Here is a 25,624-nt window from a genome sequence, read left to right on the forward strand (position 1 = left end):
CCGCCAATTCAGATGATTCAGAAAACCGTTAGAAGCAAAGGCCTTGTTTCCCTCCCACAAAAATGCAAAACCCTAAACCAGCTCAAGCAAATCCACGCCCACATCCTTACATGCCGTCTACCCGAAAACCTGTACGCCATTGCTCCGCTCCTCTCCGCGGCAGCAACCTCCAAAGATGCTTCCTTTTTATCCTACGCGTGCTCAATTTTCAAGCACCACCATAACCACCGCAACATCTTCATGTACAACACCATGATCCGAGGATGTGTTCAGTCGCACTCGCCGGTTCCCGCCATTTCGTACTATTTAGACATGTTGAATTATGGGTTTGTTCCGAATAACTACACTTTTCCGCCGTTGATTAAAGCGTGCACGATTCTCGCACTGAATTTGAAGCTCAGTGGTCGATTAGTTCATGGCCATGCGATTCAGTTCGGGTATGGTGACGATCCTTTTGTTATTAGCTCGCTGATTGAGTTTTATGCCGTAATCTATGATATGGAAACTGCAAAGATGGTGTTTGATAAAAGTCCTAACAGGGATGTGGTAGTGTGGACGGCAATGATTGACGGGTATGGGAAGACAGGGAATGTTGAGAATGCCCGAGCTTTGTTTGACAAAATGCCGGAGAGAAACACCATATCTTGGAGTGCGATGATGGCTGCGTATTCTCGGGTGAACGACTTCAGGGAGGTGCTTTTTTTATTTAGGCAAATGCAAGAAGCAGGCACAAAGCCTAATGAGTCGGTTCTTGTTAGTGTTCTGACTGCCTCTGCTCATCTCGGTGCGGTCACACAAGGACTGTGGGTGCACTCCTATGCTAAAAGGTGCAATCTTGTATTGAACACGAGATTAGCCACTGCTCTGGTTGATATGTACTCGAAATGCGGATATGTGGAAGCAGCATTACAGGTTTTTGAGGGCATTCTTAACAAGGATGCTAAAGCATGGAACGCTATGATCGCTGGAGTTGCAATTAATGGGGATGCATTGAAATCGCTTGAACTCTTCAATAATATGGTTTTAGATAGGATACAACCCACAGAGACCACATTTGTTGCCGTTCTCTCGGCTTGCACACATGCAAAAACGGTTGACAAGGGCCTTGAATTGTTTGATCAAATGGAGACCCTTTACGGGGTTAAACCTGGGCTTGAACATTACGCTTGCATTGTTGACCTATTGGCCAGAGCAGGCATGGTGGAGGAAGCTGAGAAATTTATAGAGGACAAGATGGGAGGGCTAGGAAGAGGGGATGCCAACGTGTGGGGAGCATTACTGGCTGCATGTAGAGTTCATGGGAATGTTGAAGTTGGTGACAGAACTTGGAAGAAGCTTGCAGATATGGGAGTAGCCGACTGTGGCATTCATGTTCTTTCGTATAATATGTACAAGGAAGCTGGCTGGGAATTGGAGGCGAAGAGAGTCAGAAATATGATCTATGAAGCGGGAATGAATAAGAAACCTGGTTCCAGTGTGATAGAGGTAAATGGCGCGGCCAAAGAATTCTTTGTTGGTGATCTTTGTCATCCACAAGCAGAAGAAATTGTTAATATGCTCAACTCCTTTCGTAAATTGGTGAATTTTGAGGATATTTGAGGAGGTATCCATTTTATTTTTCATAATTTTATGTAACTCCCTTATTTTATTTTTCATAATTTAATGCAACGTAGAGATGAACGAATATATTTTCCCGGTTAATTTACAGGAAGTATGAAACATATTAACCTGCAGTTGTTCGATTCTCGAACCTGCTTCGACAAAACTAAACAAGCATGACTCAAAAACACTCATCATTATGTAAACTGAATAATACATTACAGTACACCTTCAGTTTTGCAACTAGAAGAATATTGTATTGAACATTACCATATATGATAAGCTGGTAATGCAAATATGTATATATATATATATATAATAATTATATATATGATTGTAGGTATGAACTTCTCTTCCCCACTAAGTACATATAGCCTGCTAATATGCCCTTGTCAGCCATTATTACTATGAACTAAGATCAATCATCGACATCGCTTACTAGGTACAACTTATTAGACTAACATAGTAGTTTACCCGCTGTTTCGGGTGTCAGGTGCATTGCTTCGCATGAAAATCCTCAGCAGATATCAAACTGGTGACGAGGTGCTTTAGCCTTTGAGCACCAACACCCGGCCTAAGAGTGGTGATGTTTTTTAAACTGTAATCTGGAACTGTCGCACTTCCATTTGCTTGAGTATTGAACCATCCACCTGGCACATATCCATCGGCATTGCAGCCTAAAAGCTCAGAGTCGATCTTGTCAAGAACTGACTCATTCCTCCCAAATTTCCTGGCGAAGGGCGCATTACTGTCTACCATGCGCTGGAAGTCATCCATGACGAGGAAATGTGGATGTTGTTTTGGGGGGTTGTCCCATGATATGAAGTGGAGATCATGGTTCACAGTAGTGTTCTGAAACTCCTCAGCGTTGCAGATGACAGTGTGGAAATACCCTTCTGGTGAAGAGAGAAAGTTGGCATAATACATAAGGACTGTCCTTGGCAGATTGTCCCAGCCCCATAAAATATATTCGATAAAAGGACGGGAGAGCATCATCCAAGCAGACCCTGAGGAAATTATTGAGCAGAAACCAGAATCAGCAATAAGTTATATGTATAGAGTGTGCGTTCAGATATAGTGACTAAGATTCGTAAACTTTTAGAAGGCAGCTGCCATGAAACATGTTAAAGAACAGCATAAGCAGCGCAGTTTCTACTTTGAAAGCGTAAGATTCAACACGTTACAGATCTTGAACCAGATACATGCTCAAATGAGAAGCAGTGGAAGCAGAGATTTTCACCTGTAAACAGCTTATATGCAGTCGGCACGCTCCTCTTCTGTGAGATCCAGAATACATCTGATTTTTGCCGGCTATACAGCCCCGGATCAATTATAACGGGCTTTGCCCTCTGATCCCTGTGGGATTCATGCAATTTAAACCTTTTAGGAGCAGTTATATACAACTTTGCATACTTAGTGTGTCCAACTAATTACTAAAAATGGAGGAGAGATGAGCCACATACTCCTTCCAGCCAATGTCACTGGTATGCTCAATGAAATTAAGATTTCTTGGAATGGATGACAAGACATGAAGCAGATCTGTTAGACAAATGCGTAAATCAAGGCGTTAGGATATGACGATGCAGCTTAATCATTTAACCGCTACTCTAAGTTCACCAATAAGAAATCAGCACGGAAGCTAACAGATTGCATGAATGCCGGAGATCACAAACGAAACTACAAAGACTAAACCCGCCCTCGCCCATCCCTCAATCGTCTTCTTTGTATTACAGAACAATAGCAGTATCCGAATGCTTTTCAGTACAGTTAGCAATGAGCAGAAGCAGTAACAAATTTTTTTCGACTAGGTGATATAATTTTCTAGTACCCTAATTTACGGGGAAGGGAAAGAGCATAAACATTATTCTCGCTAACTGACCTAACCCACTTCTGCCAAAACCAAAAGCGGAAATAATAAGTTATTCAAACTGCTTTGCACCTGCCAAAATAAGCCTGAGAAACCAAGAAATCCAATGCAAGAATACAGAAAATATAGCAAAATCCAATGCTTAACCAAAATTAGCAACAAATTAAAAAAATATATAAATTACCCAAAAGCAGAAAAATTAGCTGTAAAAGAATCAGAAAGGCCAAAAATTTACCATCTTGAGTCACCAAAGGATAATCAGAAGCACTCAAATTGATAAACCAATCCCACTCGCCGCCCTCCTTCAACAAAATCGCCGCCGCGTGCAGCGTATTGGTGACCATCGTCGGCCCTCTGTACGTCACCAAATTGGCCCTCACCACCGCCCTGACATTCCCCAGCTTGGCAAACAGTGGCTCCTCCTTCACAAATCTCGCCAAGTCCAGCCGCTCCTCCGCCGACGCCTCCAGGTCCAAATGCACTGCGTACTGATTCCTCGGATGGTACAGCGCTTTCAGCGTCCGCTTCAAGCTGCCGCCGTCGCCGACGGAGCCGGAGATCAAGTAGGCCAATCTGGGAACTGGGTTTTTAGAAGTTTCCGAAATCTTTAGCTTCGATTCCACGAAATGTGGGAGGTGTTTTTTCACACGGGGTCGGTAAAATATTGCGGAAGACGAGCTGGAAGAGGTAAAAACAGTAATGAAGATTAGCAGGGTGGAGAGAAGAAGTGAAACCACCAAGGGTAAAAACCATTTCTTCTTCTTCTGTGGCTTGTTGGTATCCATTGTCGCCGGCGACCAAGCTCACACACAGCAAGTAACAAGAAAAAGAGCCCAAGATTTATTCAGCTGAGAAGGTGAGGAAAAATGGAAGCTTTCTTCATTTGGGGGGTTTGGGTTTCGGCGGCTGAGGGTATGGGGTTGTGCGCCTTGAGAGGGATCTGTGCTGGTGAGAGAGAGAGAGAGAGAGAGAGAAGAGAGGACAGCGAGAGGTGGTTGGTTGGTGGGGTTTACGGAATGAATGAACATAATTTGGTAAGTGATTAATTTTTCTGTTTATTTGTGTATAAACAATGAGATTCTGAGGGAATGTGGTTGCAGTGGGAATGCAGTAATAGAATACACTTTTCTTGAGTGACCTTCGGCAGTGAGGTCTTTGGTGAGTCACGTTTAACCCGACTTTTTACGCACAAAATATCATTGTGACGGTATTTAATTCAAATTTACACTTTATACAATAGTATATGTCATCACAAAGATATTTTAACCCAATCATCTGAGGATTGCCCATTGGTTGGAACGAATTTTGAGCTTGTACTCCACACGACATATCCTAAGTTTGATTCCTAACGCGATATTGAATTGTCTCTGTGAGTTTTTTCGACTCTTAAAATGGTGGACTATTGTAGTAAAACTACCAATTGTTCCCTTTTTGAAAAGAAAAAATGATATATTAACCTAGTTAAGCACTATTAGGTAAAATAATTTAATACAAATGAAATGTGTGATTGACGAAATACCGACACAAAAACATTTTCGTTATCAGCAAATTAATCTGGCATGACTTTTTAGGACCGTGTTACTTTAAAAGAAGAATCAACACGCGGTAGTGAATGAACGGCCAGATTGGAGAAGAGAGCTAAATTAGCTGGAAAAGTAATCTTTGTCCCCTGTTAGGTGGGGGCATACATCATAAGCTGTATTTATTCATGCATTGCACTTCTGTTTCAATCATGATTGATTGTACATGGCCTTTTGGAATTTCGCCTGTGCAAATAGAAACCATCGCCTGAAAATGCCTCACGGCCGCCCGGCCGGCCAGTGTAACAACAATGAAATTTTAAACTTTTAACCATACCAGGCAAACGGGTCTTATTTGTGTCGTTATTGTGTCGTACATGTTATTTTAACAGATCGTGTCGTATTAAACTTGTTATTTTAACGGATTTTTAACAGGTAACCCGATAACGACTTTACTCATTGTCAGGTCGTGTCGTTTCGTGTTAAGTTAATAGATCATGTAAGAAATTGTCATTGTCTAATGTCTAAACCTTGCAAATAGGTCATGTTCATATCATTTACATGTCACACCTGTTATTTTAATGGGAGACCTGATAAAGACTCAATGACGACCTAATTCGTTAACGTGTTCTTAACGTGTCACCCAATAAAACCTGATGACGATCCGATTCGTTAAAGTGTCCTTAACTGCCACCCAATAATGATCCGTTTCATTAACGGGTTGACACGAAATCTATTATTTTCACATTATATCATGTCGGTTAACAAATCGTGCAATAAATTGTCAAACTTAATCTTAACCATTATAATTGTCATCGTGTAACTTTATAAAAAATGGAACATTTTTCTTTTTTTCTGTTTGTTTTTTCTTTTGTAATCATATCCCATTAGAGGTTTTTTTCAGCCCAAAACAAGTGGAATATTGAGTATCTTGGGTTTCTTTCATACTTTGGGCCATTGTCACTTCTCTGGGCAACACACAATTTACAATCTCAAGGCCCATTTGATGTCAACTTCAACAGTAACATAACATGAAATCCATTCATGTCCATATTAAATGGTAGCGTATATTAAACTTATCACACAGTGTTATGCGAAAAGGCTTTGTTGTTGTTGTTGTTGTATTTCCCATAGCGTTGGTAGAGATAATCACCGTTTAAAGAGAACAACTATGAAAGAGAGAATTATAACTATTTCCGTGATGCGAAGTGAATAAATAACTTGATGTATCAATACTTTACCGTAACGTCTCAGTTGCAGGAAAGTTTTGAACCGTCAAAGACGGTCTAGGAAACAAATGTTATTTTGAAGGAGTCAAATATGGTTGAATGCACCATTGAGTAGTCGGCATGACAACACCTTTTCAACCCACGCAAGGGGAAGAAAACGGGCGTCACCACCTTCCTCTTCCTGACCTGGATCTTCGCCCGTGATTGCGAGCGACCTAATTCTGTCTTTTTCTTTGCCCAACTTCTAAGTCGTCTTAGTCGACACACCTCTTAATCCTTTTCAAAGGTCCTTCATCTGAAACATATAATGGTAATGTAACTGCATTGTCTTGCAACAAATTGAGGATGGAATTTAGAACTAAGAAATTGATTTTGGTCGTTGGATCATTGGTTAAAATTTTAACGGGACAGAAATTTCGACATATATGATACACTAGCGCAATCATAAACAATCTTTTAATTTGGTCTCCTATAAGCACTTGCGTAAAATTTGTGTTTTAATTTTCAATTAAGATATTGGGTGTAATAGTGGAGAAATTTTTCAGTATGTGAAAAAACAAATAACACAATGCTTACTTGCCAACAAATAACATATTACTATGTGAAAAAACTAAATAACATTGTGTTTTTTTTAATTGCGCAATAAAGAAGAATAGGTGGAGATACATTTCTATCATTAAAGTAAAACGTTATTTATTTAATAATATTTTAGAAAAAGATATTGGGTTCGTTTGAAAGAATTTTTAGGATGACTGAAAACATTTTTAGTGAATTTTTTTTAAACCAATATTTAGTAAAAATATAAGTGGATCATAGAAAACACTTTAAAGTGATCCTTGCTAAAAGCATAAATCTGATGTTTCTTCTAAAAAGCATTTAAAGTATTTTTGAAACTTAAAATCAATTTCACCAAAAACGCTTTTATTTAATTTAAAAACGTTTACAAATGAACTCATTGTAGCGGCGTACTTAATGTGAAAAATTCATCATGATGCAGAGTACAATATTTTTCTTTGGAAAGTTGTTAATTACCGGCCTTCACGTCGCCTAATTTTGGCAGGCGTTGAAATAAATTACCATTTTTTGTTATAGTATTTAATTTAATTGGTCCAAAATACCAAATTTCCATTTGTGAAAAACCGATTAAAAATTTAAAATTAAATTAAATTACACAGTATTTTAGTCAACGAATACCTAACACAAACTAAATTACAAAAATACCCATATCTCACAGAGATTACAAAAGCCCAAATTCTGATCCAACTGTAACTCCGCCTCCACCACTCTCCCTACCGCACTGACACATTTTAGAGAGAGAAAGACACATTTTTTAGAGAGAGAGAGAGAGAGTCTCCTCCTTATTTAAATCCCGGTCGTCTGAGAACCCAAATCTAGGGTTTGAGTTTTCAGACTTGAGATCCATTCTAATCAGACCCCGAAATTAGGGTTAGGGTTTTCAGATTCCCAAAAAAATGGCGCTTTCAGAGGGGGTGGTGAAGAAGGTCCTCCTCTCCTACGCCTACGTCGGAATCTGGATCTTCCTCTCCTTCACCGTCATCGTCTACAACAAGTACATCCTCGACCGGAAAATGTACAACTGGCCGTTTCCGATCTCCCTCACCATGATCCACATGGCCTTCTGCTCCTCCATCGCCTTCCTCCTCGTCCGCGTCTTCCGCCTCGTCGACGCCGTCTCCATCTCCCGCGACCTCTACCTCAAGTCGGTCGTCCCCATCGGCGCCCTCTACGCCCTCTCCCTCTGGTTCTCCAACTCTGCCTACATCTTCCTCTCCGTCTCCTTCATCCAGATGCTCAAGGCCCTCATGCCCGTCGCCGTCTACTCCATCGGCGTCGCCTTCAAGAAGGACGCTTTCAAGAGCGACACCATGCTCAACATGGTCTCCATCTCCGTCGGCGTCGCCATCGCGGCGTACGGGGAGGCCAAATTCAACTCTTGGGGAGTTACATTGCAGCTGTTGGCCGTGGCGTTCGAGGCCACAAGGTTGGTTCTGATCCAGATTCTACTTAATGCAAAGGGTATTAGTTTGAATCCGATTACTTCGCTGTATTATGTTGCGCCGTGTTGTTTTGTGTTCTTGTGCGTGCCGTGGGTCATTGTTGAGCTGCCGGTGTTAAGGGAGAGCTCGAGTTTTCACTTTGATTTCGTAATTTTCGGGACGAATTCGCTGTGCGCTTTTGCTTTGAATCTGGCTGTGTTTCTGTTGGTTGGGAAGACCTCAGCTTTGACTATGAATGTTGCTGGGGTTGTCAAAGATTGGCTTTTGATTGCGTTTTCATGGTCGGTGATCAAGGATACAGTGACACCCATCAATTTGATTGGGTACCTGATTGCATTTGGCGGGGTTGCGTATTACAATCATGCCAAATTGCAGGGGCTTAAGGCAGCCGAGGCGCAAAGGAAGTCACAGCAGGACAATGTGGAGGCCGGTAGGTTGTTGGAGGAGAGAGAAGGGGAAGGGAACGGAAAGAAGAGTGAGACTCAGGATTGATTTTCTAACAGATAACGTAAACATTGTATGTGAGAAAGATGAAGATAGCGAATTAGATCAAAGATAATCGAGGACGGAAATGGAAAGCTTGTTACTTGGTCACAGTTAGCAGCTATTGTTTTGGGGTATGTGGTGTTTAGACAGTTGTGGTTTACTTACTCTTTATTTTTATATCCAATAGTTCAATTCAGCTGCGTCAATTTCAATTACCGGGGGGGGTTTGTGTTTGATCATCGCCGTGCGAAATTATGAATGTTTTCAGACTCGTAATTAGTTTACGAGGAGAGCTTAAACTCATTGAGTATATCAATATTAATGTGCCTTATTCTTAGTGTGTTATTTATGCCAGTTTGTTCTTGTATTTTGCCTCTATTCAGTTGCATGCTGGTCAAATTTTGGTTTGGTTGAACACCAATTTTATAGCTGTAGTTCTAGAATTTCTTGCATCTTCCATTTCTTTGATAGCTGCATATAGACTTCCAGCGATAAATTGGTCGGAAAAGGCGGTGTTACTTCATTCACAGAAATGGATGGATTTGAGATTTCTTCTCAAATTGTTGCTGGGTTTTCTTTCAGGACATTCAGTGCTACGTACTGCTTGTTCTCATAGACGGAAAACAGGTGTTCATATATTACTCCCTGAACTTCAATTCCGGGGAGAATGCAGGAAGAAAAATGAGTGTAAAAACCTAAATTCCGAACTCTCCGACAACGAGAATGGTCAAAAGTCCGTAGAAACAATCGAGCCTGCCCTGATTTATGGTTTTTGCAAGCCATCCGCCATTTTTGCCTCCTGTCACCTTATTCACAGTCCAAACCAGGAGGCTACTGAAGAAGAAACCGAAGGATAAGGCACTGAGGAAGAGGCCTGTGCTCGTAGTTTTCACCCCCGTGGGCGCCGTTATGAAGAAATCAAGCTGCCCCGGTGGACATGAAAGCGTTACCAGAACCCACCAGCAAGAACTGTGGGGGCAATAAGAAAACCCTAATAGTCAGAGGATTCAATCCGCCGTTGGTTTTCGCCACGGCCAACCTCTTCCTCTCACGTTGTGCTGCTCTCATCCCAAAAGTTGCTAACACAAGCCCTATTGCCATTTTCTTCAGATGGGTGTATAATTGCATTGCAAGCAGAAAAAAAAAAAGTCATCATTTAGAAATAATGTTTTGTATGTGCGGTCCAAATTCACAGCCTAATTTCATAACATTAAATTTGTACATGGCCGGCCTTTGCGTTACTTCATACGAGGCATGATGACGCGGTCGTTGAAAGCGAGAGTGATCATGACGGCTATAAAGAAGACTGTGAGAGATCCGGCCGGGATTTGGAAGTTTCCGATCAACCTATCCATGGTCGATGATAATTGTTAGGTAACCAAGGCCGTGTTTGGTCTTATCACCATTTTTGACATATGACGTTGTTAGGTAACCAAGGCCATGTTTGGTGCTTGGTGCTTAGGATTGGATTGGACTGGATAAAATAAAATGAAAAAAAAAAACGTGGTCGGCAGGATTCGAACCTGCGCGGGCAGAGCCCACATGATTTCTAGTCATGCCCGATAACCACTCCGGCACGACCACTTGATGTTGATGGAGTTACAATTTAATTACATAAATTACATACACTCTCTTAAATAATCCCCCCCTCCCCTCCCCAAAAAAAAAATACAAAATTGAGAAAAGAGTTCCGATGATGATCAATATTATAGCAGTTAATATTTGGACAACAGCACAATAAAAAATACATTTCTACTTGTTTGTTTGTATGAATTTTTGAAGGTTTTTTGTGACTTCATGTACGAATTCTCAAATGATGACTTTTGTTACATCTTTGCGTTTGAATTGATTAATATTTCTTTTGTCGAACTAAGTTGATGAATGTTAGTTCTGTCTCTTCATCGCTGAAACAATTTTGAAAAAGATTTTGGATGACGAGAGAAGGGACGGAGGTAGACCATGTTTCATTTACTAGTGCAGTTTCAACTTATGGTTATGAACAAAATTGAGGACTCGGGAAACAGATATATGGCGTGACTATAAAATCAGGATACGGAAGGCATGTTTCGATTTGTAATGTATTGATCTCGACATATTCAAAGTGTGAGGACAATGAAGATGCAAAATTGGTGTTTCAGTACATGAACGATCTGTGGTTTCTTGGGTGGAAGAAGGCCGAACGATTCATGAAGTTGATCAGTCAAGTCCCAGGACAGCTAGGGTTTTCGTTGCTGCAAAGCCTGCTCGGGGCATGCAGGATACACGAGAACGTAGAGATGGGTGAGAGAGTATCCGACGGGCTGATGGGATTGCAACCGACGGAGTCTGATGCTTACGTGCAGATGTCGAACTAGTATGCTGAGAAAGGGGAGGGGACTGGGAAATGGTGGCGAAAATACGAAAAGGGATGAGAGATAGGGAAGTGAGGAAGTTAGGTTTAGCTGGGGGAACACTGGTTGGTGGTGGTTGCATCCGTTTTCGTCGGGCGATACGTCTCACCCGCTTTCCGAAGAGATTTGGAGAATGCCGAAATGCTTAGTATTGGAGATGAAAGTTTTTAGAGGGTGACAATGGATGCTTTCTCAGGCCCTCACTGTGGAGAAATTTTTCGGAATTCCCAGCACTTGTGTCAACACTTGTGAGAATTGGACACATAAATTTATTTAATTAATTAAAAAGAAAAAAAAAGAATATTTTAGTGTCAAATTTCATTGAACTCGGGATTCTGGGTTTGGTTGCCTCATTTCCTCATACCGCTTGTATAGAAAAGATAAGGAAAGTATATAAGGTGGATGTTAGTGTAAGTTGAAAAGGACAGTTCTATGAATTGATAATTTGGAAGAAGAAAACAAGGGAAGGTAAAAGCACAGAAGAATAGGAAAATGGCTATTCCTTTCGGACGAGGATTCTCTACCCTCCTATTCTCATCCACTTCCATCCCCACCTCTCATACATTGTTTTTTGTCTTATTATCTCTATAAAAAAAATCAATATAAGATGTTAACGTGACTTAACCGTGACCGTTCAAATAGGAGGTCATTTCAAATGGTAGAAAGATTAAAAGGTTAGAGAATCCTTCTCCATTCCTTTCACTCTGCAAATCATAGAGGAAAAATTATCTTGAATGATTGCCTTTTCTTATGATTGCTTTTCCTTGTCTCCCACAAAACGTGAAAAGGAGGAGAATAAAACAGTTGGGAAATCTTAGCTGGATCACTCACACTCTAGAAGCTGATCACAGCCACTCATTTAGTTAATAGCTAGGATCATTACACATGGCACTCATGGTCTTACACTTGACGATCTTAAGCACAAGTGGATACACAATTAGACACATGGCTTATTCACTAATACTAATCTGCTCACATCTTATAATTCAACAGTGGAAAATAGAGTACACAAACGTCACACTAACATACAAACATAGCATTAGAGGATCCGATTCTTTTCCTAATTTTTGGCTCTTTTTTTATCTTCTATCAAATGATCTTGTGTGCTTGTCATGCACTTCCTCTTCAGCTGATTGTTTCCGTCTTTCCCTTCTTCCTCGGCTATTAACTTTCCGTTCTCTTTCTCCTTCTCGAGAGCTTGGATCAGGTTCTGCAGGCAGATGTCAACGTTCCGAGAAAGTGTCTTGCGCATCAAATGCTCCGCAACATCTGCCGAAACCACATTGGTTTCCCCCAGCAACTCGCAAATTGCGGGGAACAGATGGTGTGATTCAAGTTTAAGGTAGTTTCTAGCCAGCACCTTGAATGCTTCAAAGGTGCAGTATGATAGTTCAATGTGCTTGTCCAACCTTCCTTTTCGAGTGAGTGCAGCATCGAGTTTCTCCACATAGTTGGTGGTGAATACTATCAGCCTCTCTCCTTTACAGGCTGACCAGAGCCCGTCAATGAAATTCAGAAGCCCTGAAAGAGTAACCTGGCTCGGTATATTTGCTTCCTTTTCCTCTCCTTCCTTTTCCTTTCCATCACCTGTATCTTCGTCCTCTATCACTTTATATTTCTTCTTACTCCTTTGCCCCGTGAGATCAAGTGAACAATCAATGTCTTCAATCACAATAACAGACTTGTTCGATGTTTCAAGCAGTAGCTTCCTCAGCTCGGTGTTGTTCTTAACTGAAGTCAACTCAAGATCGTAAAGATCGTAGCCCAAAAGATTTGCCATGGCGGCAATCATGGTGGACTTCCCAGTTCCCGGGGGGCCATAAAGGAGGTACCCTCGCTTCCACGCCCTCCCAGTGCTTTTATAAAACTCTTCCGCTTTGCTGAATGCCATTAAATCGTCTATAATCTCCTGCTTCTTCACCGGATCCATAGCTAGTGTCTTAAATGTTGCAGGGTGCTCAAACACAACATGGCTCCAACGTGCCCCGTTGTTGGTATAAAGCTTCCTTTCCCGGTTTCCCATCTTAGTTGCATTGCCCTCTTTCATGACATGTTTGATATAAGGCCCGACAATGAGAGCCCTATGCGTCCTGTGGAAAGTGAGCTTGTAGTACCATCTCTCACGGTGCGCCGAACGTTGCATATCAATGGTTTTCTCTAAAGCCCACCATACTTTGGCTCCTTGAAACTCGTCGGCAACCTCTTCATTATGATCCATGCTAACCACAAGGGACTGGTTTTTCTTCACGTAACCACACATCCGCCTTGCTTCTTTGGAAACTTTGGACCTCAGGTAGTTGTCAATGGCGGAGAAGGCTTCACTGTGCATGAGACTGTGCTCTCCAGCACGTTCACTGAATTTGATTTGGATGTAAGGATTGTAAATGGAACTGGCAACCACTGGATAGATCCAATTAATGTGTCTTAAGACACTCTCTGGAAAGCATTCTCTTAAGATAGCCCACGCAGACGCAGACATTATATGGCTAATTTCTATTTATGGGTGCTAATTGACCTCCTTTTCACTCTTTTCTTGCTTCTCTCTTGGCTTCATGTCCTCGAATTATTTATAGGCAGCGCCAGGTTTTTCCTTAATTCTTTTTTTTGCTGAGCTTAAGTTTTCGGAAACTTGCTGGCAATTACTGTATATAGAGGAATCCGAAACACAATTTCCTGCAGACCTTCCTAAATTCCCCGACTTCTTTCTTGAAATTTTCAGTATTCTTCCAACGAAAATATGCTCACATCTGGATAAAAAGACGCACCTAACAAAGCTGTGTGGGCACAATAACGACAGCGACAGGAAGGTTCAGACATGTTTCATGGCCTTTTCTTAACTCTTCTTTTTCAGTATTTTTAAGCATTTCAGTAGGGGCCGGCATTGTAGTCTTCCAGTTGGACTCATGCTGTCTTCCCATGACGCACTTCTGCCTGTGTAATCAAGAAAGAATCGCGACGGTTTCCAACTTGTTTTACAATGGTTCTTCGAACCTTCCTACACAAACTTCTTCTGATCGATTTCCTTGCGGCTCTTATTTTGACCTTCTTAACAGGTTCCTTATTTCCTTATGCGAAAAAGTGAGCTTATTTCCTTTTAGACAGCTACTAAACCCACCCCACAATCCTATTTCTTCGCCCATGAGCGGTAGGTCTCGGGTTCGAAACTTGGGAGCAGCCTCTCCATAAAATGGGGGTAAGGCTAGCCGACATTCACCTCTCCCAGACCCTGCGTAAAGCGGGAGCCTTGTGCACTGGGTACGACATTTTACTGTTTTTTGGCCGAGCCTATGATTACTCTCGGTCTAATAGAAGCATCAGGAATATTCTCACCAAGGGCTTGCCCCAGTGGGATTCCGTCGAATCCTATTAGGAAGTGGTTTCATCTGGATAAGGAAGAGTGGTCGAATCCTATTATAACAAGGAATCCTCAGAGGCTAGTTATGTTTCGAATAAGAAAAGATGATGAGATTCAAAACTACTTTAATTACACAAAACTACTTTAATTATGAGTCGAATCATAATCTTATATCTCATGTTTTAAAAATTACAATGTCATACCTCATTTTACAAATTTGTCGCAATATCAGACATCCGTTAGTTGTTCTGCCAATTTTCTATTAAATGCTGATGTGGCTTGAGGCGGAGCCCACTCCCTAGCCGAATTGGATTAAAAGCTTCCGTTAGTGTACTCTAATTATTCCTTTGCAGCCAAAGTTCAAAGAAAAAAGAAAGGGAAATTCACCTTTTAAGATAGCATGTATCAATTGTCAACAATTTGAAGCATTAAACAGTAAGAATGAGTCGCGTTTAGTTTTATCAATTTATATATATGTCGTGTTTGTATCAACTTATAGATTAACCGATACGAAAAATAATATAAAGTTAATAATAAAATATACAATAACTCGTAATATTCATCCGACTAAGAAAAAGTGTAATTTTTTTTTTGTCAAGATAATGCAATCTACTATACCGAGTATATGACCAAAAAAAAAACAGAAAGATAAAACTAAAAAATCGTGGTCGGCAGGATTCGAACCTGCGCGGGCGAAGCCCACATGATTTCTAGTCATGCCCGATAACCACTCCGGCACGACCACTTGACGTTGACCTTACGTTATAATTGCAATATCTACACGTGACATTAATTTCTGTTAAATAATTCGTACAAGTCCATAGAGCCCCGCACCAACTCCAAGTATTATTTACTCTGCCTCTTTCCTCAGGACGTGAAATTTGGATTTTCTTCGTACCTTAGTTTGTGCGGTGAGGCCAACATAATGAGTTAATAGGGATTGACTATTCAATTTGAGGGGTTAGGATTGCATGGTCCTTGAGCTTCGGACAGTGAAATTCAAAGTGGATCTCTGTCCAAGTATGTAAATTACACCGGACAGTGAAATCCATAATGGATCTCTGTCCAAGGACGTAAATTACACCCGTCTACGTACAAGCGTTTTTTCTCGAATTGCAGTAAGAATTCTTGAAATCACTGATTTATCCCCTCTATTTCGACAATAAACATGATTGTGTACAAGATTGCGAAAAACTTCATTAAGGCTCTAACTAAGACAGTAAAAGGGACCAACATGAGGTCGGATGACACCACCATACAGAAAACACCATACTTTGAGGAGAAGTGGCATAACTAGACCTTAGCCTAAGGATCTATTTGAACACGAAAACGTTCCGAAACAAAGATTTTTAACCAAAATGTAGCGTCGAAAAAGGGGTGCTCATTCAGCTGGCAGAGCTCTATATGCAACCACTAAAACGACATTAGCTACGAGTAAGAACGCTGCCTAGCGTGCAAGAGACACCGAAACACCCAAGTAATTTTGCTAAAGCTTTACAAAGGGACCTCACTGAAACAGCAACCGAAGAATAACGCAATCAATCCATGCTCACTGAAACAGCAACCGAAGAATAACGCAATCAATCCATGCAAGTTTTTACACAAGATTGTACTTAAACAGCAACACTCAACTCGAATTCATCCAAATATATTTCAGATTCAAGCTCCCAAGCAGTTCGTTAAAAACAAAAATTTCAATACAAAGTGAACATGAAAGGATTTCCTAGTACACAACAACTCCATCAGTCAAAGCCTCTGAAGGCTCTCGCTACAGTCCGAGAGGCCCATCACACCGAGTATGCATTATGAAATAGTTTAGATAAGGAGCTTCTCAATGGCATCCTGCAGTTTGACATATACAATGTTTAGAATACAGAACCAAATCCAGAAACTGTAGTTTAAAACTAGAGCGAGGAGTACCTTGAGTTGTTGTATTTGTGACTTCAATTGACTTCCCTCGTTTGTTGTCACAGAGGCGGCAATGACGGGTCTTGTGACACCGCATGCTCGTCCGAGTGCTTGCTTCGAAGGGACAAACACATAGGGCACATTCTGCACAAATTCAAGTAAAATGTTTGTAACATGTACACTAAGTTTTAAAGTTCCAGCATAAAATGAAACATACACACGAAAGTTAAAGAGTGCTCTACCACGTGATGCTTATTGAAAGGATTGTCGCATATGGGACGTGTACAATCTAAAATGAAATGGGCATAAGCTTTGGTGCATCAATTTAAAGCCGTAAAACACAGCCACAAGCACCAACCAAACGTAAGTAATAAATGTGTCTGGTTTGGGTACAATATCAGCAATGCCTACTACAAAAATGGAACATCAAACAATTTGGAAACTACATGAACTACCTCAACTTGCAAATAATAAGCCAACTATCAAGTCTAATAAGGTTGTCGTATATGGGACGTGTACAGTCTAAAACAAAACGGACATAATCTTTGATGCATCAATGTAAAGCCGTATAACACATCCCAACCAACCAGAAGTAAATAAAATCGGTAACGCCTACTACAAATCTGGAACATCAAACACTTCCGAAACTACACGAACTAACTCAACCGACAAATAGTACGCCAACTATCAAGCCAAAAAGGATACATTTTATCTAAAAAGTGTAGAAAAATAAACAAAAAGAGGCACTTTGATATGTCATTGTGCAAAGCATCAAGTCACTGAACTACCCCCATATGAGAATCAACACTATCACAATCAACCAACCAACCAAAACTTACAATTCACAATCAAAACGCATTCAAAACACGATAATCTCATCACCGGAAAAAATAGTACCTTATCCTCAGCCAGCAGGGGAAGGTGAAGAAGAATCTCCAGGGGCTCGGTATCCGCCGCCATCACTATAAACTCCGAAATACCCCTGTTCAAGGTCTTAGTTGCTGAAGAAAGTTGACAACCCAAATGTCAAATTCCTCAAAATTCCAAGTCCCAAAATTCACACAAAAATGACAAATAAAAATGGACTAAAAAGCAGAAGCATTCGGGTGAGTACCTTCATTCGCGCCCTTTTTGAGCTGCTTGTAGTTAGCAGCTTGCTGAACCAGGTCGAGTATGGTGATCGTCAGCTGTGCGTCGGCCAACGGGTACGCCTTCGGGTTCACTGCCTCTCCGGTCTGCAATTACAGTCAAACACAATAAAAATAATCAATTCAGAAACCCTAATCGATCGATTGAAAACCATAAGAGAAGATCAGAGTTGAAGAACGAGATGGTACCATTGTGTGCCGTCGTCGATATCGAGGGAGCAGAGAGGCTAGGGTTTTTGACGCGCACCGAATTAGGGTTTAAGGAGGAGAGCGTTCACCGTTTACGGCCGGGAAATTTATAGAGGAGGTTTATGGGCCGCCGTCGCTTATACCGAGCTTTATGCACTAGAGTTTGTGGGCCCATTACGGAGCATCGGGCTAATCTTGTCTTGATTTTGGACCGGTCCATTTTGATTATATTTTATAATAAATTTAGAAAAAAGTCACTTCGAGAACTAATGAATGATAACAAACACTTAGCTTTATCTTGTTAAGTGAGATCGGCTAAAATTTTAATGTTGTATTTGAAAACATTAAACTACGCCAGTAATACAATACATGCAAACTTGATAATTAGATTGATTACATGATCAATTTAATCCATACTAGCATTTGCCTACACATTTTGTGTGTATAAACATATTTTTTTAGAAAATGAGAAGGGGAGAGAGAGAGAACGTGGGGGTGGGAGATTTTTGTTTTTGATTTTTTTTATTTATTTTTTAATATTGAAGGTATTTTAATATCACATGTATGTGAGGTTTTAATAAAAAGCAGTAAAATTTAGACCTGTAAAATTATATTATTGCCCATCATTTTTTTTGTGTGATAGAAGACTAATTTGTCTTTTCACCTTCTTTTGGTTGACAAAGAAAGTTTCATTAACTAGTAGAGATAAGAAGAGAAACTTAGCAGTTTGTCAAAGTATGAAATATTTCTAAAAACATACCAAGTAAGATAACTTTGGTATCAGATAGATTAACGTATGGTTGTGTAGGACCAAAATACATGAGGTTCATGATTTTGTAAAAGGTGTCGTACGAGGTCGGAAATAGGATGAGTTATTGAATTTTTTTCATTTTCATTTGCTATTTCCTAAAAATAAAAAGAGTGATGCCAGCAACTTAAATCATAATTTGTAGATCATTTGATGTGGTAATTGATAATTGAATTTTTAATTTAAATTATTAAATAACGAATCTAAACCCTCACATCACGTATTCGACTAGTCTAAAAATCATCGCGTGACGTGGCTGTCTATGTCCAGGTGGCGAAACATGATTTGGCTGGTGACAAACACCGCAGCCATTGCTTTCAGGCAGACGCTTTCTCGCTTCTCCTACTGTAAGATCCCTCTAGGTCGACGGAATCAAAATTATCAAAACCAAATACCAAATTTACACCCCGTAATCTCTCTGCTTTTCGCAGCTGCTCAGAATCAGAAGCAATGGGGTGGTTCGGGGAGACCCTGGACTCCATCAAGTCCATTCAGATCAGACAAGCTCTTTCCCAAGCCGTCACTCTCGGTCCGTATATATCTACACACACACACACATATATATATATATATATTATGTATTTGTATATGTATTTACATGTATATATGTTTCAGTAGCTTTTTGGTTTGGGGTCAATGAAGATTGCAGCTAAGGTGTTTGATATAATGCTTCAGGGTTGATTGTGACGTCGGCATTGATTATATGGAAAGGGTTGATATGTATGACTGGGAGTGAATCGCCTGTGGTGGTTGTACTATCTGAAAGCATGGAGCCTGGATTTGCAAGGGTGAGTTGAGCTCAGTTGTTTTGTTAAAGTTCTGTTTTTCTTTGTACCCAATATTTGTTTATGTGTTTTAAGCCTTTTATTTTAGTCCAGAAGTGTCAATTAAGCATGTTTCAAGCAAAAAGTTAAGGGATTGAGGTTAAATTTGGCATGTAGATTATAAGAACTACTAGTCCATGGATGGCTAAGGTGATGCGTCTTGAAATCCTAATTGCCGTGGTTCTGCTACATCGCAAGGAACAATTGTGAGGAATAGCCATTCTAGAACAATGATTCGGGGTAAGAATAAGAAAAAAGTAAAAGTGACGAGATGCGAGGGAAAAACTTTTGTTTAACATTTCTGGAAAAACCACCTATTTGTTCATTTACCAGGTTCAGCATGAAATTATAAATAAGCTCTACCAAGGATACGATAAACGGAATAAAACCATGCCTTTTACCTGGTTTGAACAATTACTCACTATGTTTTATAGTTGTAAAAGAAATTGGGGGTCGGGGTATTAAGTGGTTAATTTCAATTTGCTGAAAAGAATTGTACACGAGATTCTTCCAAACGGTATATATATACGAATGTATTAGTATAGTGGTATTTCCTTTGAGATTGAGGTGCTAAAAGGCCTAGTGAATATGCTGACTATTTTCATTCAATGGGCGTGATGGTTTCTTGATTTCGGGTCATTTCAAGTTTCAACATTGAGATTTTTAATGAACAACCAGTACTATGGTTGCAATGCATTTGGTCCTGGTTGCCCCAATTGATGCAACTCTTCCTTGGAGAACCATTTTACCGTGGTATCACTTGCAGACTTTCAGTTATACAATTTATGCGCCCTTTGGTTTTAGTACGTAGCGTGCTTAACTGTTGCATTGCCTCATCTTTGCTTTTCTTTTAAGTTTTGGTATCTCATATTACCATTGAACATGCACAAAAATGTGGGCTTTGATTTTCTTTTTTCAATTGTTTGCTGACATCATGATATCTTTCAGGGTGACATTTTGTTCTTGCATATGGGCGCGGATCCTATTCGTGCAGGAGAAATCGTGGTGTTTAATGTGGATGTATGTCCTTTTTATGCTATTCCTCCTCCAGTTCATTCATTTCAAACTTTCTTACATGTCCAATCCATTGATATGAGCGTCATTTAGTATCATACTTTGTTATTATTTTTAACCTTTCTGAAATTTATGGACCAAGCATTGAATGATTAGTTTTCAATGCTGGAGGTGGTGCAACTCTCTTGGTCTGTCGGTGACTCGGTATAGAGTAAATGTTTTAACAGAGAAGATATGGCACTGGGCAATATCTTAGCTATGAAATTCAGTTCTTAATTATTGAGCTGCTTTCATTCCATTGATAATTCCAAAAGTACCTTTTGGGTCAGGCTGCTGGCCTATGTATGTCTTTTGTTGTGTTTGTACTTCTTCTTACGGTTTTTTGCTTGTTCTCCAGGGACGTGATATTCCAATTGTTCATCGAGTAATTAAGGTAAGAAATTAGAATCATGGGTTAATATCTAGATGAAGCTAACCATCTGAGCAAAAGGTTGGCTGTGATAGCATCTTCTTTCATGCTCGTTGAGTCTGTTTAATGATAATAATGGCCATTTTCTGTTAGGTTCATGAGGACAAAGATACTGGAGAAGTCTATGTCCTCACAAAAGGTACTGTTTTCTTTTATAAACAAAATGATTAGACCATTTTAATCTGTGTTCCTGTCACTTGTTCACGATAAATCATCTGCAGTTGTATTGTCCATGTAATTTATGAAGATAGGAAATGAAACAAAGTCTTGAAGTGCTTAGATGAAGGTGTAGTTGCACTTGCACGTGATAAAGTTCAAGGATTTGAATATGTTTTGATACTTATGATTCTGTTTATCATTTTATATTCTATGGTTTAGTCATTGTCGTTTTGATTTACTATTTTGCAGGAGACAATAACTTTGATGATGACAGGAGCCTGTATGCTCGAGGCCAGCGGTGGTTGAACCGACGCCATATCATGGGGAGAGCTGTTGGGTATTCTTCTTTCGTATTTTGAAATTCATTTTTTAATCTGTTTGGTAAAACTTTTATAGCTGTTAGGTAAGTTAATAACTGTGACATAAGTTAGAACAATGTAAAGACGATCAGAATACATTATTTTTGCTGGAAATCGGAATACATGTTCCAGTTATGTATGTATTGAACGTCGATGCATCTAACATCAGCTGTACACTAACATAAGGGTTGATTTACCTCTACAATGGTCGGTTTTGCATGCATTTCAGCACAGTACTTATATCTGCCTAAACCCTGAAGTTATCTTGTCAAAAGGGTTAATATATGTTAAAATTTATTTGGTTCTCTGAAGGTTGAGTTGAACATGGGAGATTTTTTATCGTGCTTATATCTGCATCTTTACCTTCTTTATCCTCGAAAAGAAAGGTTTCACTAAAAGAAGAATGCAGTCATTTTCTGCCACAGATACATATATAATATACGAAGTGTATTCATATACATTTTTGGTTCCTCTGCAGGTTTTTGCCTTACGTTGGCTGGGTGACAATTATCATGACAGAAAGGCCTATAATCAAGGTTTGCTTTTACACATCCTTACATTCTTCAGATTTTCTTCTAATCATGCATTATTACTCACTCAGAAACGTATTTTTATATAACACGTTGGCGGAATCTTGTCGTTCGATTAGAAGGTTAAGTGTTGTCTCGCGTGTTTCTTTCTCGCAGTACGTTCTCATAGGGGCGCTGGGATTGCTGGTCATAACCTCCAAGGATTAGAGATGCAGCTGCAGAGAGCCAGATACAAGTTTATTTTCTGAAGCAGGAGAGAGAGAGAGAGAGAGGCCAGTTGAATTAAAACTGTAATTCACATTCGATCTTTACCCCTTACAATGTTGCAATTTGCTCAATGATCATTTTCATTTCTTTATTTCCTTTTTCAAATCAAAGGAAGGGGAATGCGGAGTCAAATTCTTGTCACGAGCGATGAACATTTGAGACTGCTTTAGTAAGAAACACTTCTGCTCATAAACGCTTTTAGCATTCCCATAAGTAAATCCCAAACCGGCCCAATATCTACAGCTGGGAAACTAGAAGTCCCCATTGCTCAATTTATTGCTTAAACTAGTGTATTAAACATGATACGTAACATTAACAACAGCAAAGCTCTCATATGAGCTCATCGTGACCGTGGTTACGCATACATAGCAAGCACTAGTTAAATCACAGACAATTTTACACAAAGTCGTTGTGCATCATATATAGGACTAGAGAATACAAAACGTGCGCAGGCAGCAGGCTGCAGCTGCTGTCAATTTTTCATCATGTAGGACTCCAAAATTTGCAGCTGTTATCCTTCGCATTTTGCTCCGTGCGCATGGTCCGCAACAAGAATACTGAAAGACTGGCACCAAACAAGCAGTCTGCACCAGAGAACAAGAATGCACAGCACTTTGTTACAATTTTGATAACAAGAGACATATTACATTTTATTCATGTAAAAGCCGAAAAACAACCATCATACGATGAGGATAAAATAGCAACGAGTCAACACAAACACTGAAGCCAGAGCATTAAAAAAAGACTTTAACGAAAAGCTTCAGGTACTGTTCACTTTAACGAAAAACCACATTTTTACACTAAAAAATCAACCTTGATACTATTCACTTTACCCTTTAGTTTGTCCTTATCGTTAAAACTCAAAGTTTTCAAGCCCTTTTCATTAGCTTTCCTTAAAAAACATGGCATGCTAACTTCTCGCTTCAAACACAACACAAACCTAACTCAACTTCAGATTGGCTCCAAATAGTTGAAAAATAAATACAAGCAAATCTTTCATTCAATTATGCATATATTTCATGCTATCAATCCACACAAGTACACAAAAAGAAGAAAAAAACACGGAAAGAACCATCATTTTGTTTGAAACCGTAGATTAGTAAATGAGTGGAAGTGTCATCAAACTAGCATACAAAACTTAGCAGTCAAGTGAAGTAGCATATCACTGAGAGAAGAATGGGTAAAAGGGTGCTGAGATGAGGCATAACACAAAAATTCACGAAAACACCACACATACGAGATGGCTTTACAAAATGATTCATCCTTTCAGAAACTTAATTGTCATCTCTGTCTAAAACTCAGACTTGGGAGTTTTTTTCAGCAGGAGATAGTATAGATGATAAAACATTGCTAGAGCTAAGAGATTAACAGATATAGATTCCATAACCCGATCACACATAGAACGTTAGCTTGCGCCATTATCAACATAAACGTAACAATGTAATATCTGGTGAAGTATTACAGTGAGGAGCAAGATGAAATATCTGGTGTTTTAATGCTTATAGTTTGTATCATGAGAGAACAAAAAACAAGATCACTTATTGCACACTTCCTCGCCAGTTTTCCCGATAAAAGACATTACTTTACATCATCTAAAAGAAAAATATGGCAGGATAAAATGGACCTTTGGTTCAAGAGTTTAAGCTGCAGTCTCAAACTTCTGCAGCATGTCACAATGTGGTGTTTCGCGAATAAATCCCCACTGGCGGCGCTGCATCTCAAGCCGACAATTCTGGGAAAGAATGTTGAAGAATTCTCTCTCAACCCGGTGTTCTAGATTGACACGCTCCGAGGTACCTGGCGGGAACTCTTGCTCAAACTTGGTTGACTTAACATAAAAATTCACACCCTTCTCCGTAGTAACGCGGTATTCGTAGGGATAGGACCTCGAAAGAGCATAGATAGGCTCAGAAGACGGCATGAAGCTGACAAGCAGAATAAGCAACACTGGCAGCAACTGAATTAGAATCCGGATATTGGACCCACCAGAGCCATGGTCACCACCCCTCTGCCCCATTCCGTTGTGCCCAAAACTGAATCCCCGGAACTGGGTTGCCGGAGCCATTCCTCCTCCTCCAAAGAAAAAGTTCCTAAAGATCTCCTCGGCATCGACATCCGCATCATAGAAGCCATTAAAGCCATTAAATCCATGTGCTCCATGTTTGGTAGCACGTCTCTCGTACACCGGCTCATCTGAGCCCATAACATCATACTTTTTCCTGCTCTCTTGATTGCTAAGACACTGAAACGCCTTCGAAACGGACTTAAACGCTTCCTCAGCTCCCGGTGCCTTGTTCTTATCGGGATGAACCTTCAAAGACAGTTTTCGATAAGCCTTTCGAACATCTTCAACAGTGCAACTCCTTTCCACCCCCAAAATCTCGTAGTAATCCTTCTTTTTCTTCAGTTGTCTCACCATCGCAATCTGCTCCTCTGTGTACGACGCAGCTGCCGACGGTTTAGGTGACGAAGACCCAGTCGCCGTAGCCCTCTGGCGAACCGATGGTTGATCGAACGGCTTAGCTGAACCCAACCCAGATGGCCCATTGGCAGACCCACCAGCATCCGAACCCGAATGAGGATTGCAATTTCCGTCAATCGACGACAAGAGATCGTCGACGGGCAACGCCGGATCGAGACGGCGAGCTTTAGTCAGGAATTTTACGGCACGGCTTCGATCCCCAGCTTCCAAAGCATCCTTCCCAATTCTGAAGCATTTCAAGGCATCGTCTTTGTTTCCATCCATCTCGAAATTTTCCCAGAAGACAAAAACAAAGAATTCCCAGCAAATATTTTCCCGGAAAACTAGTACCCCATAGAAATTGAATTCAATTAGATTACATAAATTGAAGAAAAATTGGGAAATTTTGACTTACGAGGGAGATGAATCTGAAGGAGATATGTGCCGGGGATGAATCAATTACTGGGTATTGGAGAATTTGATCGATTTAGGGTTTCATGATGAGGGAGGTTTGGGGAGGAGTCCGACTTGGTGGGGGATTTTGGGGGAAAATTGATTTATTAGTGGGAAGTGGTGGTTCTTGACTCTTCTTTTATAGTTTGGTACCTTCATGTGGTTTTGAGGACGGTTGAAAGTCGTTACAGTTTCCCAATTTATATAAGCCCAAAACATTCAGCAACAAAAGGCCCATTTGTCCCAGTTGTCCGTAGGAATATTGATATGAAACGGAGGAGTCAAGGTGACGGTGATTTAAATCAATCATGTTTTTGTTTGTGAGAAATTCAAACCAACCCTGTAACGCGAAAATCTTATAACATACGACATCATTTTATTGATAGTGATTTAAATCAATCAAGCTTCTGTTTGTGAGAAATTCAAACCAACCCTGTAATGCTATTAGAAAATCTTATAACATATGGCATCATTTTATTGATGATGATTTAAATCAATCATGCTTTTGTTTGTGAGAAATTCAAACCAACCGTGTAACGCTATTAGAAAATCTTATATGGCATCATTTTAT

The 25,624-nt window shown here is 40.1% G+C and overlaps 7 protein-coding genes and 2 non-coding genes across 9 annotated transcripts; 3 read left to right on the forward strand and 6 right to left on the reverse strand.

Annotated features, from left to right (window-relative positions):
* The first annotated feature begins 12 nt into the window (after positions 1–12).
* On the forward strand, positions 13–1,599 carry LOC103452196 (pentatricopeptide repeat-containing protein At5g66520-like). The gene has a single exon (XM_070808841.1). The coding sequence runs from the start codon at positions 13–15 to the stop codon at positions 1,597–1,599; it is 1,587 nt and encodes a 528-aa protein (XP_070664942.1).
* A 177-nt stretch (positions 1,600–1,776) lies between these two features.
* LOC103448215 (beta-glucuronosyltransferase GlcAT14B-like) lies at positions 1,777–4,562 on the reverse strand. Its single transcript, XM_008387472.4, has 4 exons — positions 3,702–4,562; positions 3,063–3,138; positions 2,840–2,955; positions 1,777–2,606 (listed from the first exon to the last, which is right to left on the reverse strand). Exons 1-4 carry the CDS (start codon positions 4,249–4,251, stop codon positions 2,089–2,091), a joined length of 1,260 nt encoding a protein of 419 aa, XP_008385694.2. The 5' UTR covers positions 4,252–4,562; the 3' UTR covers positions 1,777–2,088.
* A 2,898-nt stretch (positions 4,563–7,460) lies between these two features.
* Positions 7,461–9,056, forward strand: LOC103406727 (probable sugar phosphate/phosphate translocator At4g32390). The gene has a single exon (XM_008345718.4). It carries the CDS (start codon positions 7,688–7,690, stop codon positions 8,723–8,725), a length of 1,038 nt encoding a protein of 345 aa, XP_008343940.2. The 5' UTR covers positions 7,461–7,687; the 3' UTR covers positions 8,726–9,056.
* Positions 9,057–10,221: 1,165 nt separating this feature from the next.
* TRNAS-AGA (transfer RNA serine (anticodon AGA)) lies at positions 10,222–10,303 on the reverse strand. The gene has a single exon. It is a non-coding gene; the product is annotated as a tRNA-Ser (tRNA).
* A 1,610-nt stretch (positions 10,304–11,913) lies between these two features.
* On the reverse strand, positions 11,914–13,734 carry LOC103452216 (AAA-ATPase At3g28510-like). Its single transcript, XM_008391742.4, has one exon. The coding sequence runs from the start codon at positions 13,586–13,588 to the stop codon at positions 12,170–12,172; it is 1,419 nt and encodes a 472-aa protein (XP_008389964.1). The 5' UTR covers positions 13,589–13,734; the 3' UTR covers positions 11,914–12,169.
* Positions 13,735–15,127: 1,393 nt separating this feature from the next.
* Positions 15,128–15,209, reverse strand: TRNAS-AGA (transfer RNA serine (anticodon AGA)). The gene has a single exon. It is a non-coding gene; the product is annotated as a tRNA-Ser (tRNA).
* An 882-nt stretch (positions 15,210–16,091) lies between these two features.
* Positions 16,092–17,919, reverse strand: LOC103448224 (uncharacterized). The gene is made up of 5 exons (XM_029109282.2): positions 17,710–17,919; positions 17,487–17,607; positions 17,270–17,373; positions 16,385–16,516; positions 16,092–16,306 (listed from the first exon to the last, which is right to left on the reverse strand). The coding sequence occupies exons 1-5, from the start codon at positions 17,710–17,712 to the stop codon at positions 16,280–16,282; spliced, it is 387 nt and encodes a 128-aa protein (XP_028965115.1). The 5' UTR covers positions 17,713–17,919; the 3' UTR covers positions 16,092–16,279.
* An 862-nt stretch (positions 17,920–18,781) lies between these two features.
* LOC103426596 (uncharacterized) lies at positions 18,782–22,230 on the forward strand. The gene is made up of 8 exons (XM_029109289.2): positions 18,782–19,046; positions 19,193–19,305; positions 20,290–20,361; positions 20,753–20,788; positions 20,918–20,963; positions 21,233–21,320; positions 21,821–21,878; positions 22,029–22,230. The coding sequence occupies exons 1-8, from the start codon at positions 18,968–18,970 to the stop codon at positions 22,077–22,079; spliced, it is 543 nt and encodes a 180-aa protein (XP_028965122.1). The 5' UTR covers positions 18,782–18,967; the 3' UTR covers positions 22,080–22,230.
* A 147-nt stretch (positions 22,231–22,377) lies between these two features.
* LOC103426597 (chaperone protein dnaJ 49-like) lies at positions 22,378–25,226 on the reverse strand. The gene is made up of 2 exons (XM_008364684.4): positions 23,764–25,226; positions 22,378–22,723 (listed from the first exon to the last, which is right to left on the reverse strand). The coding sequence occupies exon 1, from the start codon at positions 24,883–24,885 to the stop codon at positions 23,779–23,781; it is 1,107 nt and encodes a 368-aa protein (XP_008362906.2). The 5' UTR covers positions 24,886–25,226; the 3' UTR covers positions 22,378–22,723; positions 23,764–23,778.
* Between the last annotated feature and the right edge of the window lie 398 nt (positions 25,227–25,624).

The sequence above is a fragment of the Malus domestica genome, chromosome 02 (assembly GCF_042453785.1).
Source record: "Malus domestica chromosome 02, GDT2T_hap1".
Taxonomy (NCBI): Eukaryota; Viridiplantae; Streptophyta; class Magnoliopsida; order Rosales; family Rosaceae; genus Malus; species Malus domestica.